This window comes from Lissotriton vulgaris, chromosome 1_1 (assembly GCF_964263255.1).
Source record: "Lissotriton vulgaris chromosome 1_1, aLisVul1.2, whole genome shotgun sequence".
In the NCBI taxonomy this organism is placed as follows: Eukaryota; Metazoa; Chordata; class Amphibia; order Caudata; family Salamandridae; genus Lissotriton; species Lissotriton vulgaris.
In genome coordinates, this window is record NC_141685.1 from 1,128,947,492 (window position 1) to 1,128,962,155 (window position 14,664).

At 45.5% G+C, this 14,664-nt stretch overlaps 1 protein-coding gene across 3 annotated transcripts in view; it reads left to right on the forward strand.

The window, feature by feature from the left end:
* The first annotated feature begins 2,003 nt into the window (after positions 1-2,003).
* LOC147748758 (formin-like protein 3) overlaps positions 2,004-14,664 on the forward strand; it is a 374,701-nt gene continuing 362,040 nt past the window's right edge. For all 3 annotated transcript variants that reach the window (XM_086963760.1, XM_086963763.1, XM_086963765.1), the window contains exon 1: positions 2,004-2,652. In XM_086963760.1, the coding sequence (XP_086819886.1) occupies positions 2,545-2,652 (108 nt within the window). In that variant the 5' untranslated portion in view covers positions 2,004-2,544. The remainder of the gene's footprint in view (positions 2,653-14,664) is intronic.

Sequence of the window (14,664 nt, forward strand, 5' to 3'; positions counted from 1 at the left end):
TCATTGTGGGAACGCAGAATTATAGGTGGTAACCATGACATAACCACCTCTCCTGACCAATCATAATTTGGGACCTTGTCACTTGCAACATTTGTGGGTGGTCTAGGGGTCCCAAAACAGTATAACTAGTCTAGTTTAGCTTAGAGAAATTGTCCGACTTGTCCGAGTAGCAGACCTGTCACTGACCCTACGAACTCTATAGGTGATTGATACAGAGCGCTGCGGAGCACTCTGTCCACACTTTCCACAAACTCCAAGGGGTGGAAATAGTCCTAAGTGCTGGCGAAGCACTTTGCTGGGAGATTCGAAAACCCAATCGGGGTTACTGGCGGATTCCGTGCAGAGAGGGGGTAACGCAGGCGTTGCATCCGAGGCTGCAGGTGTTGGTCGTGCCCTTTTGGTGAGCCTAGTCCTGACCCAAATCCTGAGGGGTATCCTGTCCTGACTGTCCGTGAGCTGTACCTGCTCACCTTCTGGTATTCCTGAATCCTTGAGGGTCCTTGTCCCCGATCTTGTCCCAACTGACCCGTGGCCAGGGTTAGTCTTCATTCCCGTCCTAGGTAAATATTTTATGTGGGTGTCCGTCTGACTATACTCTTACCTTTCCTCTTCTTAATAAAGCACTCTTGCCTGTGATATTGCCCTATCACCTTTAAAGTGATTTATATGCAGTTGTTTTTTAGTGATGTTCCACTTCTCTCCCTACCTGTAGGATATTATTAAATTGTCATATTATGTTAGTGTGTTCCATTTTCCCTTCCCTTTAGTATGTTTGCAGTGAACTTAGTAAGAATAGCATAAAGTTTAGAATAAGAATATTAGTGCACTTGTTAGGTCCTTCTCACGTCCCTTGCCTTAGTTTAAGCTTGTGCTGGATAGCATGTTCCCTAATACTCGTACTCTGTAGTGTTCCCTAATACTCTAATGGTACTTGCCCTAATCCATAGTTACATTGTGGCTTTAATCCTAATTATTGATGTACTGATTTGTATCTGCCTCATTATCCTGGCATATTCATTCTAAAAATTCTTTATAAAAACTTTGAAAACCCATCAGGTGTCTGTGGTCATTATACATTATAAAGTGTGGATAAATGTACTAAGTGTATACAGGTTCTACTCCTTTTAGGAATCTTGTTATCTGTCCACTGCTAGCTCCTGATCCATCAGGAGTAATGTGCCTGTAGTAAGTCAGGTACATGAATAGTAAGTGGTGTGAGAATCACCCCCTGAATTACTCATAGTAGCGTGGAAGGATTCACCCGGTTCATGCAAACCCCGTCATCATATGCACGCCAGGGCCCAGTGCTTGGAAATTTGGTAAACTAGTGACCCGGGTGACCTGCGCGCTCTATCACCCGCACCTATGACTGAAAAGACAATAGCGTATATGTCTCAATATTGAGACATATACGCTATTTTCTTTTCAGTCATAATAATAGAACTGATATGTATTTGGAGACAAGGACCCCAATTCACAAGGTTACGACTCGTTAGGGTGAGTGCCTATGGTTACGATATTTGGTGCGTTCTAAAATGAGACTCGTTAGAGACGTATTGATTTGATTTGTGCCAAAACTGTTATCGATCTTACAAATAGAGTGCTCGGAGGGACCTGGTTTATAATTACAAATATAATTGCTTTAACTTAAACGAGGGCGAGACCTATTGCATTTTCAGTGCTTGTTTCTTTTTCTGTTACAGACGTGGGGCGAAAAGCCCTACAATACAAAGAAAAACAATTCTGGGTGCGCTATAGTTGCTTGGCATTGGATACTTTTAGTGTGTTTCACATGGCAAGAGTTGCCCACTTAAAATGGAACTTCCAACTCGCCTAAGCCACCAGGGGGCGCGGCAGCCTGCAATGAAACAGGCATTTGAGTAATCAGGGTTCGGCGGCAACTGCCAGCCAGTGTAGACTGAAGGGTGGGCGAGGCTTGGTCGGACTGGGCGTGTCCTGTAACTTCGCTGCGGCGATGAATGGGACAGCGGAGCAGAAGTATCGTGCGCGAGGGAGGCGATGGCAGTGCGAGGATGGAGGCAGCGGGCGACAGCGAGGGGTGCGCGGAGAGAAGCCAGTGACGGACGCCCCCAACTGTGAAGTGCCCTGAGGGACTCTGGGTAGCTGGTAGCGCGGCTTAAGCGGCACGCGGGGCCCCAGAAACTTAACATTCATTGGCTTTTGGGCGCGGGGTCTCTGGCCAGCCGGAATGCTGATTGGACCTAAGGACCGCGTACAGCTGGATTGTGTGTGTGCTGGAGACCCTGGCCCGGACCCCTGCGCTGTGGAATTGATTGGCTGAGGAGAAGTTGGGCCCTGCTGACAGCAGAAGCGAGTTGCCCAGTACGCGGGTCCAAGGCAGCTGATTGGTTTCTGGGCGAGCGAGCATCGGAGCAGCTGTTAATTGGCTGCAGGTTGCGCGGTGTCTCGGAGATTGGCTGTTGTAAGTTTGGGATCCATTACTGGAGGAGCGTCTGAGGAAAAGCGGGTCAGTGACGAGAGGATCCGGTTTGCTGCTGGCGGTGCGGGGACCCTACTTGCAGAATGGGGAACGCAGAGAGCCTGGAAGCCCCCGGGGCCCCGCCTCTGCTTCCGCTGAAGGTGCCCATGCCGGATCCCGGGGAGCTGGAGGAACGCTTCGGACTTGTGCTGGTGAGATGAAGGGGGGAAATTTGCTTGGGAAACTGGTTTAGACGTGGTGGCCAATGTTTTGCTGCGACTTTCAGAACGACCCTAGTGGCCCTGTGTAAAATCATTTAGCCCTAATGTCTGTACCACAAATTAAAATTTTCCATATGTGTCAGATTATGTATTGCTTCAGTGCAATACATTTCAGTAAAACCGCGCTGAATTGTCAGTGGAAACTTTGAGCACAAAGATAGCCCTCTCCAGTAGGGGTGTTCATTTTTGTGTGTTTTGGATTCCTTCCGCGATGCTGCTACCCTCTAAGATACACATCATCTTGCATTTGTTTGGGGTGCATGTGGCTGATGGGTTTGGGGTTAAGGCCCCGCTGTTATGCTGCTTTTGTTTGCAGCCCAGGTTCTCCCAAACAGGTTGTTTTGGGGCATGCCCCTCTCTCCTTTATTTGGCTTGACAGTCACTCTCTAGTACCTTTTTGAGCTCAGAATGCTGTTGTTGTTTGAGATGATGGTTCCTTGTGGTGCTCCTTGTGTTTGAAATACTGGCTTTCTCTATTGTTTGGGGCCAAGGGCCCCTCTGTGCTGCAGTTTGTGTTTTTTGTTGTTGCAGATTTATGTAGCGAAAACTCGACCCGAGGGTATTGGAGCGCTTTACATGAGCACCAGTTACGTTACACAAGGACACATTTATATTTTGGTAGGCGCGGGGAGATTAAGTTATTTGCCCAGAATCACTGGATGCTGAGCCGACGCCAAGTCTCAAATCCAGCTCCAAAGCCGACCGCTCTAGCCCTAAAGATACATCCTTTGCTTAGCTGTGGAGCCTTCTGTCAGTGGCATAAAGTGATATGACGTCCCTGCAGAATGTGAAGAAGGGCCCCTGAAGCTCTATTATCTTACAGAGATTGATTGTCCTTGGGTTGGATGGAATGGGGGGCCACCTGAAGGGTTGCCCCCGCGCCTTGGGTGCTGCAGAGGCCTGCACTATGCTACTGCCTTCTATCCGTTGATGGGGGTTAAGGTTCCCTCTATGGTGTTGCTTGGGTGGACATTCTTTTCTCTTTTTGTCTGGGATGCTGGCCCCTCTGCAGTTCTGCTTGTGTTTTGGGTGCACCCACCTACAGGGCCACCTCTTGTCTGTTGTGTAGGTCCCCTCTGGTGCTTGTGTTTGGAGTGCCAATCCCACTCTGTTGTTTGGGGTGCAAGTCTCCTCCTTCAGAGCTGTTTAGGATTGGCGTCACTGGCAAGCCTCAGCATTTTTAACTGGTGCAGCACTGAAGCTAGGATTGCACACCACCTGCTGCACGCACAGGTTAAAAAACATTTTTTAAGAGGTTGGCATGTGTGTGTCTAGAACAGTGCTACTCAAAGTACGGCCGGGGGCTGCAAGCAGCCCTCCGGACTTTTGCAAGCAGCCCTGGTCAACAGCAGCACCTGACTTACTCAACTCAGCACTAAGATTAAAAAAATGTCAAAAGACAGAAAAGCATTTATTTATAGGTTAATTGAAGGGAAGCCACTAGTGTGCTCTGCAGTGCTTAACTTTGAGAAACCTTCATTTTTACAGACCTCTTGGAGCAAAAGTGTAAACATATGATAGTCTCTTCAAAATTCAAAAAGTGTATTTCATTAACAAATGCAGAACCGTTTCACCTTAGAAGATCAGATTATATCCGTGCATTGAGAAGCATGGTTTTATAAGTTATCGTTTTTTGAACCTGAATTTAGAAGTATTAATCCTTCCTCCTACCCTGACAACCATGCCAAGAATGAAATAAGAGCAAAGTCGGTTTTGTGGACTTTTTATGTGGCCTGGGTTCCTATTATACATGAACAGTATAATAGTTTAGTTTATTAATTCAAATACAGGAAAGTTTTGTATGGCGCACATCCTGAAGTCCTGTATTTTGAGGTTCTCTGATATGAGATAATGAAGAAAGAGGAGGGAAAGTAAAATAAAACAATTGCTTAGGGTTACACAATTTGGTTGAGTGGGAAAGCCGGGATTAATCCTAGGTTTGCTGATGTCACATTCACAGCGATTAGAAGTATATGCTTTGCTTCCCTAACACCCACCTAACACCAACACTCCCCCAAACCCCTGACCGCCACTCTACTGGCATCAATGCAGCCCTTGGTCACATCACGGACCAAACATTTTGGCCCATGGGAAAATGTTTGTGAGTATCCATGGTCTAAAACATAGCAAGACTGGGTTGCTCTCAGTAATGGTCACTTACTAGATAATGGCTACTTCTCAATATGTGGAAAGCCAAACACAAACTCCAGTATTTTGTAAATGGCCTTGTACATTAATTTTTCTGTAATTTACCAACTAAAATATCCATATTCCTCTTGCAGGCATCACTGTTGATGTAAGTCTACAATCTGCATAGGATTTTCACTTTCTTTATTTTTGCAATTTTTTCATTAACCGCATCCGTGCGGCGCGAATTCCCCGCCCATGCTGACTCCGCCTTGCGCGGGCGGAGTCATGACGGAACGGTTCCGTCATCAGCACAGCTCAACCGACGGTGATGACGGAACCGTTCCGTCATCAGCATCGAAGGGGTTAAAGTGACCATACAGGGCCACCACATGCTGATCCCTCCATCCCAATTCATACGGCAAGTAGAGGAAGTCTCTGTTTTGGTTTTGGTGCTGTGTATGCCTAGCCTTTAAGATCTTAGGTTCATTGACAAAGGTGCATGTGAATAGCAGCACTTGGATGTAAAGAAATGGATAGCAGCAAGACTGTGGGATATGACATCAGGAGATACAGCAGGTCTATGAGTGACGGCAGTAGGATCTTCAGGATGCTGACCTGGAATATCATCTAAGCGAGAATGAAATTTACTTTGCTACTGCTGTACTGTATCTGTCCTATGAGTAAGCAAAACTTGCACTGCTGTTACCTGGTTTGTACATGTCCTGTGATGGGGAAAGTTCATGCTGCTGCTCATCGATGTACCTGTCTGCTGAAGCACTAAAGCTTACACTGTTTCTGCCCAGAATGTGCCTTTTCTATGAGGAAGTGTTGTATCCACTTTTGTTGCCCGCCTTATGAAAAAAATAAATGATATATTGTGTGCTCTTGCATAACATGCCCTATGAATCAGGGACTGCTCCACAATATTTGATGTGAGAGATAACAAGGCGTAGTTGTGAGGAAGGTGCCTGACGCCGTGGGGCAATATTCGTGCGCGTAAGCATGGTGACAGAAAAGAAATTCTGAGTCGCACCCCTTCTGTTTTGAATATTGTAGAAAGGAGACGCCATAAAAAAATATTTTAAGTCACCCACGCTATTTTAATATAGCTCTGAGTGTAACAAAAGTAGAACATAAATGTTAGCTTCAGGGACTTAACCAATCCCAAACTAGGGAACCCCTAACTAGGAAACTGCACAACCAATGAACGGTTTCACTCTTGGATGCTTCCAAATTCTAGCTGTGGAACTTTTTGGTGAAGCTTAGTACACTAGGTGGGCGAGGGTTCTTCTCCTATCTGATCACATGAATGTATAGCGGTTCCATAGAGGGTTTGGCAGTTTCTTCCAGGATAGTGGTACTTCTTGTATGTTTGTTTAAGGAGCGCGTTTAGCAGGCTTTTAACTACTCTTACTCCTACTTAAGCGGGCTAGCCAGCGGTATTATATCTGTTCCGTATGTGTGAGAACAGTGTTTTGTCCCCCCTACTTCTACAATTTGTGTTTTACTTAATCCGTGTGTTGTTTACGTTTTTGCTGCTACTATCTATGTTGTACCTTTTTAGGTCGACCATGGGCAGCGTTCCGCTGGCCTGCGAGGCATGCTGCATTGAGGAATGGAATAAAGGCTCCGCCCATTTCCCGCCTATCTTTTCAATTGTCTCCTGGTACCGTCCTTTCAAATTCGTATGCTTTTCATTTGTGAATAGGCTTACTAGTCCCACCTTGGTACCGCCTTGGCTGCATTTGTAACCTCCCATAACGACGTGACTTTTTACTTGTGGTCTTACACAGTCTGCTTTATCTAGTCGGTGATGCCTATTTTCTTTATTGTTACTTAACGTAAAGAGCATGGAAGGAACGCCAGCTTTAGCAATACAAAAGGGGTTGGTGATGGACGGAGCATCTGAATCAATCAAACACTCACACCCAGTCAAAAGATCTTGGTTTAATCCATCACCGTTCCTTAGCCCACTCTGCCACCCCAGTTCAGACATGTCTATATGCAAATCAGTCTGACCCTGTGCCTCATGGGAACAGTCCAGCCCGAACCGCCAAGCCATGTCTTCCCTCGACCGGAAACAAGCTTCCGAGGACCGGTTTCTGGCATTCCAGCCGTCTTCAGCCCGGCTTGCTTGAATCCAGTGGCAAAGTGAGCAAGTGACTCACGTCTGAGCATACCCTGCCACACTTATGGTGGCCAAAAGCGGTACAAAAGGGGGTGGTGATGGACGGAGCATCTGAATCACTTTGCCACTGGATTCAAGCAAACCGGGCTGAAGACGGCTGGAATGCCAGAAACCAGTCCTCAAAAGCTTGTTTCCGGTCCAGGGAAGGCATGGCTTGGCACTTCGGGCTGGGCTGTTCCCATGAGGCACAGGGTCAGACTGATTTGCATATAGCCATGTCTGAACTGGGGTGGCAGAGTGGGCTAAAGAACGGTGATGGATTAAACCCAGATCTTTTGACTGGGTGTGAGTGTTTGATTGGTTCAGATGCTCTGTCCATTACCACCCCCTTTTGTACCGCTTTTGGCCGCCATAAGTGTGGCAGGGTATGCTCAGACGTGAGTCCCTTGCTCACTTTGCCACTGGATTCGAGCAAGCTGGGCTGAAGACGGCTGGAATGCCAGAAACCGGTCCTCGGAAGCTTGTTTCCGGTCCAGGGAAGGCATGGCTTGGCAGTTCGGGCTGGACTGTTCCCATGAGGCACAGGGTCAGACTGATTTGCATATAGCCATGTCTGAACTGGGGTGGCAGAGTGGGCTAAAGAACGGTGATGGATTAAACCCAGATCTTTTGACTGGGTGTGAGTGTTTGATTGGTTCAGATGCTCCGTCCATCACCACCCCCTTTTGTACAGCTTTAGCAATGGCGGCTTTTTTTTGGGGGGGGGGGGGGATTTTCAGCATGCTATGTGTGCTTTCACCTAATGGGCTTCGGATATAAATGTGCACTCCCTGCACAGATGCCATGAGACCCGGGCGCTGTTAATTTGCCCAAACTGGTTTTTAGGAACTCCGCGCTGTATGTTTGAAATATGTTCAGTTCCTTGCCCGCTTCCCCCACTGCACAGGCGCCTGCATGTTTTTTGCTTTTTTGTTTTACTAATTCACGTTTTGGTTGTTTTCAAGCACACCATGCTGCGCTTTCAGAATAGAGGCCACGCCCAATTCTTTAGATGAGCTGTGTCTAAAGAAAGGTCTGTTGCCGCTATTAAGCGCCCCATACCACAGTTTCACTTTAATAGTGGCCCCAGACCTTTTTTTAGATAGGCTCATCTAAAGAAAGGGGCGAGGCATCTATTAGTATGTAAGCGCAGCATGTGGCGCTTGTAAACAAAAAGTATTTGCAATGCAATAGGTCTCGCATTTGCGAGAATTTAAGCTATTGTAATTTACAATGCCAATATCTTAAACTCTTGCAAATGCGAGATCTATTGCATTGCAAATGCTTCTTTGGTGTTGTAAATCTCTGTATTTAGCTTTTCACTACGGAAAAGACAAACTTTTGCATTGCCAGTGCTTGTTTAATGCATGCTGTTTATGAGGGAACCCTTGCAAAATATGTGAGCAGAATGTAGTTTTGGTTTAAGGTGTGAACCAAGCAGTTTTTCAAATGGTCTAGACGAATTTGTAAAAGTTGAAACCTACTTGACAAGTGGCCTAATGTCATGGCTATTTCTGGCATGGTAGCAAACAGCAACTTTGCATTCTTGGGTTTTGAACCCATAATGGCAGCATTAAATGCAAAACTACATGCCCACAACGCAACATGCTGTTAGATCAATAGCTAGGAGGGACAGATGATATTGTATGTACTTTTGTTAGAATTAGGCAGCAGTGGTTGTTATAATTATGCAGCTAGAGAAGGGAAATTGTGGCATAATGTGCCACAATCTGTAGCAGTCTTATTTAATTTTTTTGTCATTTCTAACAACTATATAAAGTGGGCAAAGTTGTATCGTATTAGTTTAACTCTTAAATTCAGCTATCAGCAACTGCTCAAAATTACATGTAGCGCATTTTGGATAACAATGTTTTGTTTGAGCTAGAAACAAAATTTATTTTTGGGAGAAATTCTCAAATAATGCAGCAGATGGTGCATTATGAAGTTAATGAGGAAAATTCGTGACTATATGGAAAAAGCTGTGGCCACAGGAACGCACAATTCCAATGGCCCTGATAATGTCACGGTGCCAATTGGCAGACTTGTAAAATGCAAAATAAAAATTTGTTCCTGACTTTATGCCTTTGTTTCTTGTAGGCAGCCAAGGGATAAACAGCTCAGTGCGTGAGCGGGCAGATACAGCCTTTCAAATGCAGATGTGAGCATCTCCCTGCTAATGGGCTAACATTAACAATACTGGGATAAACAAATGGGCGTGCTAAAAAGATAATCACAAGAGCAATGCGAGCAGCAGTAGCTAAAGGGTCTGAAGAGACTCTAAGACAAGAAAGCCAGCATTGGCAATGCCAACATGTCTCGCACTTACGAGAGTTAGAGCTATTGGCGTTGTAAATGACCATGTATTTACCCATTTTGCTTTGGAGTGTGTTTGTTGTGTGGAGTGGAATTATGTGGGTTGGATTGGAATTGTGTGGAGTGTATTGGTGTAGTGGAATTATGTGGCATGGTGGATAGATTAAGGGTGAGAGTTGCATAGAATAGACAGAAAGACTGAGAGGCATAGATAGTTTGTGCCCGAAGTGCTGAATGAGAGGAGCAGAAAGAGTGTATAAGAAAGAAGGGGAGAGCAGGTGACAGACACATAAAGAGGAGACGCCTGTGTATGTAGAAGATACCCCAAGAGAGTGTGGGATTGAGGGACTGAAGGAGAGAGAGAGAGAGAGAGAGAGAGAGAGAGAGAGAGAGAGAGAGAGAGAGACACAGAGAGAGAGAGAGAGACACAGAGAGACACAGAGAAAGACACGCACATTTTCCAGTTTCCGAGTATGTGAGAGCAGCACTGAGACAAGTGAGAAGGGCACAGGGGGTGAGAGGTGAATAAGTGCACAGTGTGAGGAGGTGCTGGAAAGGTAACGTGTGAATAGGCAGTACACAGAGGCGAGAGGGAGTGTGAGGGAAGGATGAGAGGGGCCAGTAGGAGTGCAAACGGGGCCCAAACTCTATAATGAAACAAGCAGAATGCTCACAATCTAGATGTGCTTAAAAACATATACCTTCATATACATTGCACCACCAGTGAGCGAGGTAACTCAGTGTGTGGAGCGGCTGCTGTTGAGAGAGTGTGATAAATGAAAGAAATATCCCAAGTGCAACACCCAGGAGCACCATAAATGTTGTACAGATCAATATTAATTTAAGAGGTTTGTAAGTTATGAAGCCTCATGAAATGTGCCACCACTGAGGGAGATAGCTGAAAGGTTGTGCGCCTGCCACTGTAAGCAGGCCATAGCCACGTGTAAAGAGGGCCCAAACTGTTTAATAAAGGAAAGGTGTGCTTTAGAAAAAGATAAACACCCATATATGTTGCACCACTAGTGAACAAAGTAGCTCAATGTGTAGAGCGCCTGCTGCTGAGTGTGCTATGCATGAAAAAAAAAATAAAAAAATATAATATATATATATATATATATATATATATATATATATATATATTCAAGCGCAACACTGAGGCGCACCATAAATGTTGCAGTGGCACTTAGACATCACACTGTGGCACTCAAGAGGCTTTCAGCTATAAGGGACAGTAATGCCGGGGAGCGGACTGTGATCTGCAGTCATCTTTGTCTGTTCTGTGCATCACAGACACAAGAGGATTGGTTGCTTTTTATACAGCAATCGCTACTGCAGTTTCGTAACGCAGCATGCTATTTATTCATTATCTTCTGAAAGTTGAAAGGCTGAGTTAGCCCCGGAGAGGGTCGAACTTGTAATATGCATCATACACAGAAAGATCTAAACACATTATTTCCACGTTACAGGGCTGCGTCATCGACTACCCCATGTTCAACTGAAAGAGTGCTATATAAAGTATACATACAGTACACGAAAACACATGCGAGAACCCTTATAGCAAGCTTAGGGGTGTTTTCCAAGAATCACTCTTATTTAGACATCAGCGGACTGCTATATAGAGAATCTGAAAGGCTGGCAAACGTTCATTATAAGCACACATGACTGACTCCGACCCAGCCCTTCCAACCACAAAAGGCACCAAGAAGTGGGGGAAATCTTCTGTTTTACTTAGAACAAAAAGCCTCTAATTAAAGTATGCAGCTATGCAGGACACCCGTCGCACCATGGTAGGTTTTGGGATAGAGCAACCAAAAATATCCTTGACAAGAGCAGTAGTGGAAAAACTGAGTTTCGGTTTGCTCTAGAAAGTTTTACACCAGGAACAATCCACAATGGAAGACTAGCACAGTGCAAGGCATGGTTTCACTTCCAGTTTAAGATAACTTGAAACGTAAGGCCCTGGGAAGATGAGAAATGGCAATGCCCCTACAGTGAGATCTGTTAAAGTGGATTTTTTTTTGTTGGGGTGGGCACACATTGTGTCACAGATTAAAGTTGTGGAACCACCCACAAAGATATATATGCATACACACATTTGCCTACAATATTTAAATGTGACTTAGTGTGTGTGTGTGTCAATACATAGAGCACAAAATATATAGTCAGATTTAGAGAAACAAAACACCACTGCTTTGCAATGAAAGTCGGTTGTAAAAATGTATGTGTTCAATGTAAGTTTGTTGTTTCTTTGTTGCCTCCTAAAACATTCAGCAGTTGTGGAGGCACAAAGAGGTGGCCTCCCTCCACCCGCTAGAACTGGCTCTGTGTGGATAGTCAACATTTCAAGCAGTTCTGAAAGTACTGAAAACCAATCATTACTATAGCTTCGAGGAATGAAAACAGTGAGCAATGGCAATCACTTTCAGTGGTAAAGAACACTGAGGAGGCAGATGAAGCAGTGATTTTATATAAAGAAATGTATGCCTCCAGAATAATCTCTATAGATCCTGCACATCCTGTCGCCCGCTCACCTTCTGCACTTGCCCCATGAAGCAGACTTGCTTGCCAATATACTGGGCCAATGTGCTAGCATTGATGCACATTCTCTGTACATCGTGGATGCCAGCCATTGTTGGAGTCACTCCTCCACTCTTCAGCTCAGAAGAACTCCAGTCCAGACTCTTCAATGTTCAGTGGCAGGAACTAGTCACATCAGTTCTGCGCCTTCCGTATTGGAGGATACTATGACATAATCATAGTCAAAGAGACAGACACATTTTATTGCGTTGTTGAATGACCCTTCACAGTTGTCCTACTTTCAGCTTGAAACCAACTCCTGTAAGGCTGTGATCATTACACCCAACGCTACAGTCATTGCTAGACTGGGTAACTTGTGGACCGGTCTTTAGACAGCCATGTTAGGCATAGGTAAGCCTGCTTTGTTTGTTGCGACTAAGGGCGCTACTTCACATCATTGGATGGTTTATCTAAAAGAGCGACGTTACGGGGTAGGTTACGCCATGATCGCAATAAAGTGGAAACACGGACAAAACCCTGGTGTAGTCTGCGCAGGTATTTACATTTAAAATGAATCATCCCATGCTCAATTGCAGTAATAAATTCAAAAACAAATAATTGAAGTTTAAAGAATTTCAAATGTTAATAACTGTGACTCGATGAAATACCCAAGCGTGGGGTATACACACTACTTCCCAATAAGTAGTGACACAAACACGTGGCACTACATCCCCTTAACTATAACCAACATTGTTGGATGAAGCGGCATTCACGTAACTACCAAACACGTCTAGCCGTATGAAGCGGCATTCACTTAACAAACTGGGTGCATGTAGTGAAATCCTGCAACACCACGTTAGAGCTGCATTTTTAACCACAATTAAATTGAAGCAGCGGCCGTGAAGTGCCGTGCACTAAACAAAGGAAACACACATATGGAAATAAAACCTGAGCCAGTAATGTGTTGAGATAAGAGCACGAGACAACAATAAAAAGAAGCAGTTCCTGTGAAACTGCGCGCGTTGGACATAGTAAACGCACAAACGACAATAAAAAAACTCTGATCCAGTAATGTCGAGATAAGAGCACGAGCTGAAAACAAAGAAATGCTGTGTGTGTTTGTTAACTTAAGCCATCATCTGAGCGCAAGCTGAGGCAAAAAAACCAAAAACTGTGCACCCCAATGAGCATAAATGGTCGGAAGTGCTAGCCTGCATATAATAGGGACAGTAGCCATGGGCGGTAATAAAACACCAAGAGGTGGGAGAAACGTAAGCTGTTGACTACAGAAAAGCGAGGATTTATGAAGTGCACACAAAGGAATCCATGAAAAGCGATAGGGATGCTCTAAGCCCACAGAGTAGATACAGCATGTCTCGAAGAGACAGCGCATGCGCTGCTTAGGCTCGACCTAAATGGCGTGCTGACACTCTTCTTTCTGAGTCTCTCAGCAGCTTAGAGGTTGGTGTTACTTTGAAGCTCCTGAAATGGGCCCTGCCTTGAACCAGTGCAGCCCATGCCGCAAGTTCTGCCCCATGAGTAAGCATGGGCGGAAAATCCGTTTCGCTCGCGGATTTTGCGGATTTTCGGTAAATTCGCAATCCGCGAGATTCGCAAATTTCCCGCAAAATCCGCGAGCAGCGGATTTGTTCACGTGAGTTCGCGGCTTCCCAGTTCAACCTCGCGCCCCGCGAATAAGCGCTAAATTGCAGAAATACGATTTTAGCAAAACTGAAACTACTTACCAGGTTCAAAAGTTCAAGCTCATCATTAGTAGCCATTTCTTGTAGTGCTTCCTGAGGGGCCCCTCCAGAGTTCAGTTGCCTACTTGCAACTATTATGTGACCCTGCTCTGACCCTCAGAATAGTTACACAAAGGTCCTGAATTACAGCTAAGGCAGACAAGCAGGAGCCAGGCTGGAAGTTCAAATCCAGTGACACATTAATCAGCCCCTAATTCATTATTGTCAGTTGGGGCAGGGCAGGTGTTGTAACTAATTTTGCAACAATGAAAGCACTTAGCAAGTGCAAAAGATCACTAATCAGGAAGCACTAAGGAAGCAGGTGCCAGCTAAAAAAATATTCTGTGACACATTAATCAGCCCCAAATTAATTCAGGTCACTTGAGGCAGGGAAGGTGTGCTTTGCTTTGCCGAAAATAATGTACACTGGACAACCAGAGGGTGCGGTGATGAAACAGAGGGTGGCATGGGTGGGCCAGAGGGTGGCATGAGTAGTCAGAGAGTGGCAGTGGTGACAGAGAGTGGCAGTGATGAAGAAGAGTGTCCCCAACAGGCTGGACACGTAGAAACAACAAGTTCGCAAAACTTGCGACCCAACAGGTAAGTTCGCGTTTTGCGAAATTGTACAAAACCCTCGCGAACGGGCAGAAACCTGCGCTAACACCAAAAAAAAATTCGCGAGAATTCGCGGATTTTGCGGATTGCGAGTTCGCAAATTCGCGAACGCGAGATTCGCAAAATTCGCCCATGCTTACCCATGAGGGCCGCCAGTGGTTGGCCCTCTCGGCCCTGCTCTTTGTATTTGGGTGATTACTCTGTGACACTGCTTATGTTGAAGATATTGTTTTCGGGGTAGTTCTACCTGCGTTTGGGATGCAGCTCCCACTAAACTGCTTGTCCTTCAGTTTCGCTCTTTAGATAGCTGCTTGGAGTGGAGGTCCCACTCTGCTGTGCTGCTTGTGCTTTGGGCAGGTTTCTCTCTCGAACGTTTGGGGTGAGAAACTTCTCTGCAGTGCTGCTTTTGTTTGGGTTGCAGGACCCACTCTGCAGCGTTGCTTGTGTTTGAAGAGCAAC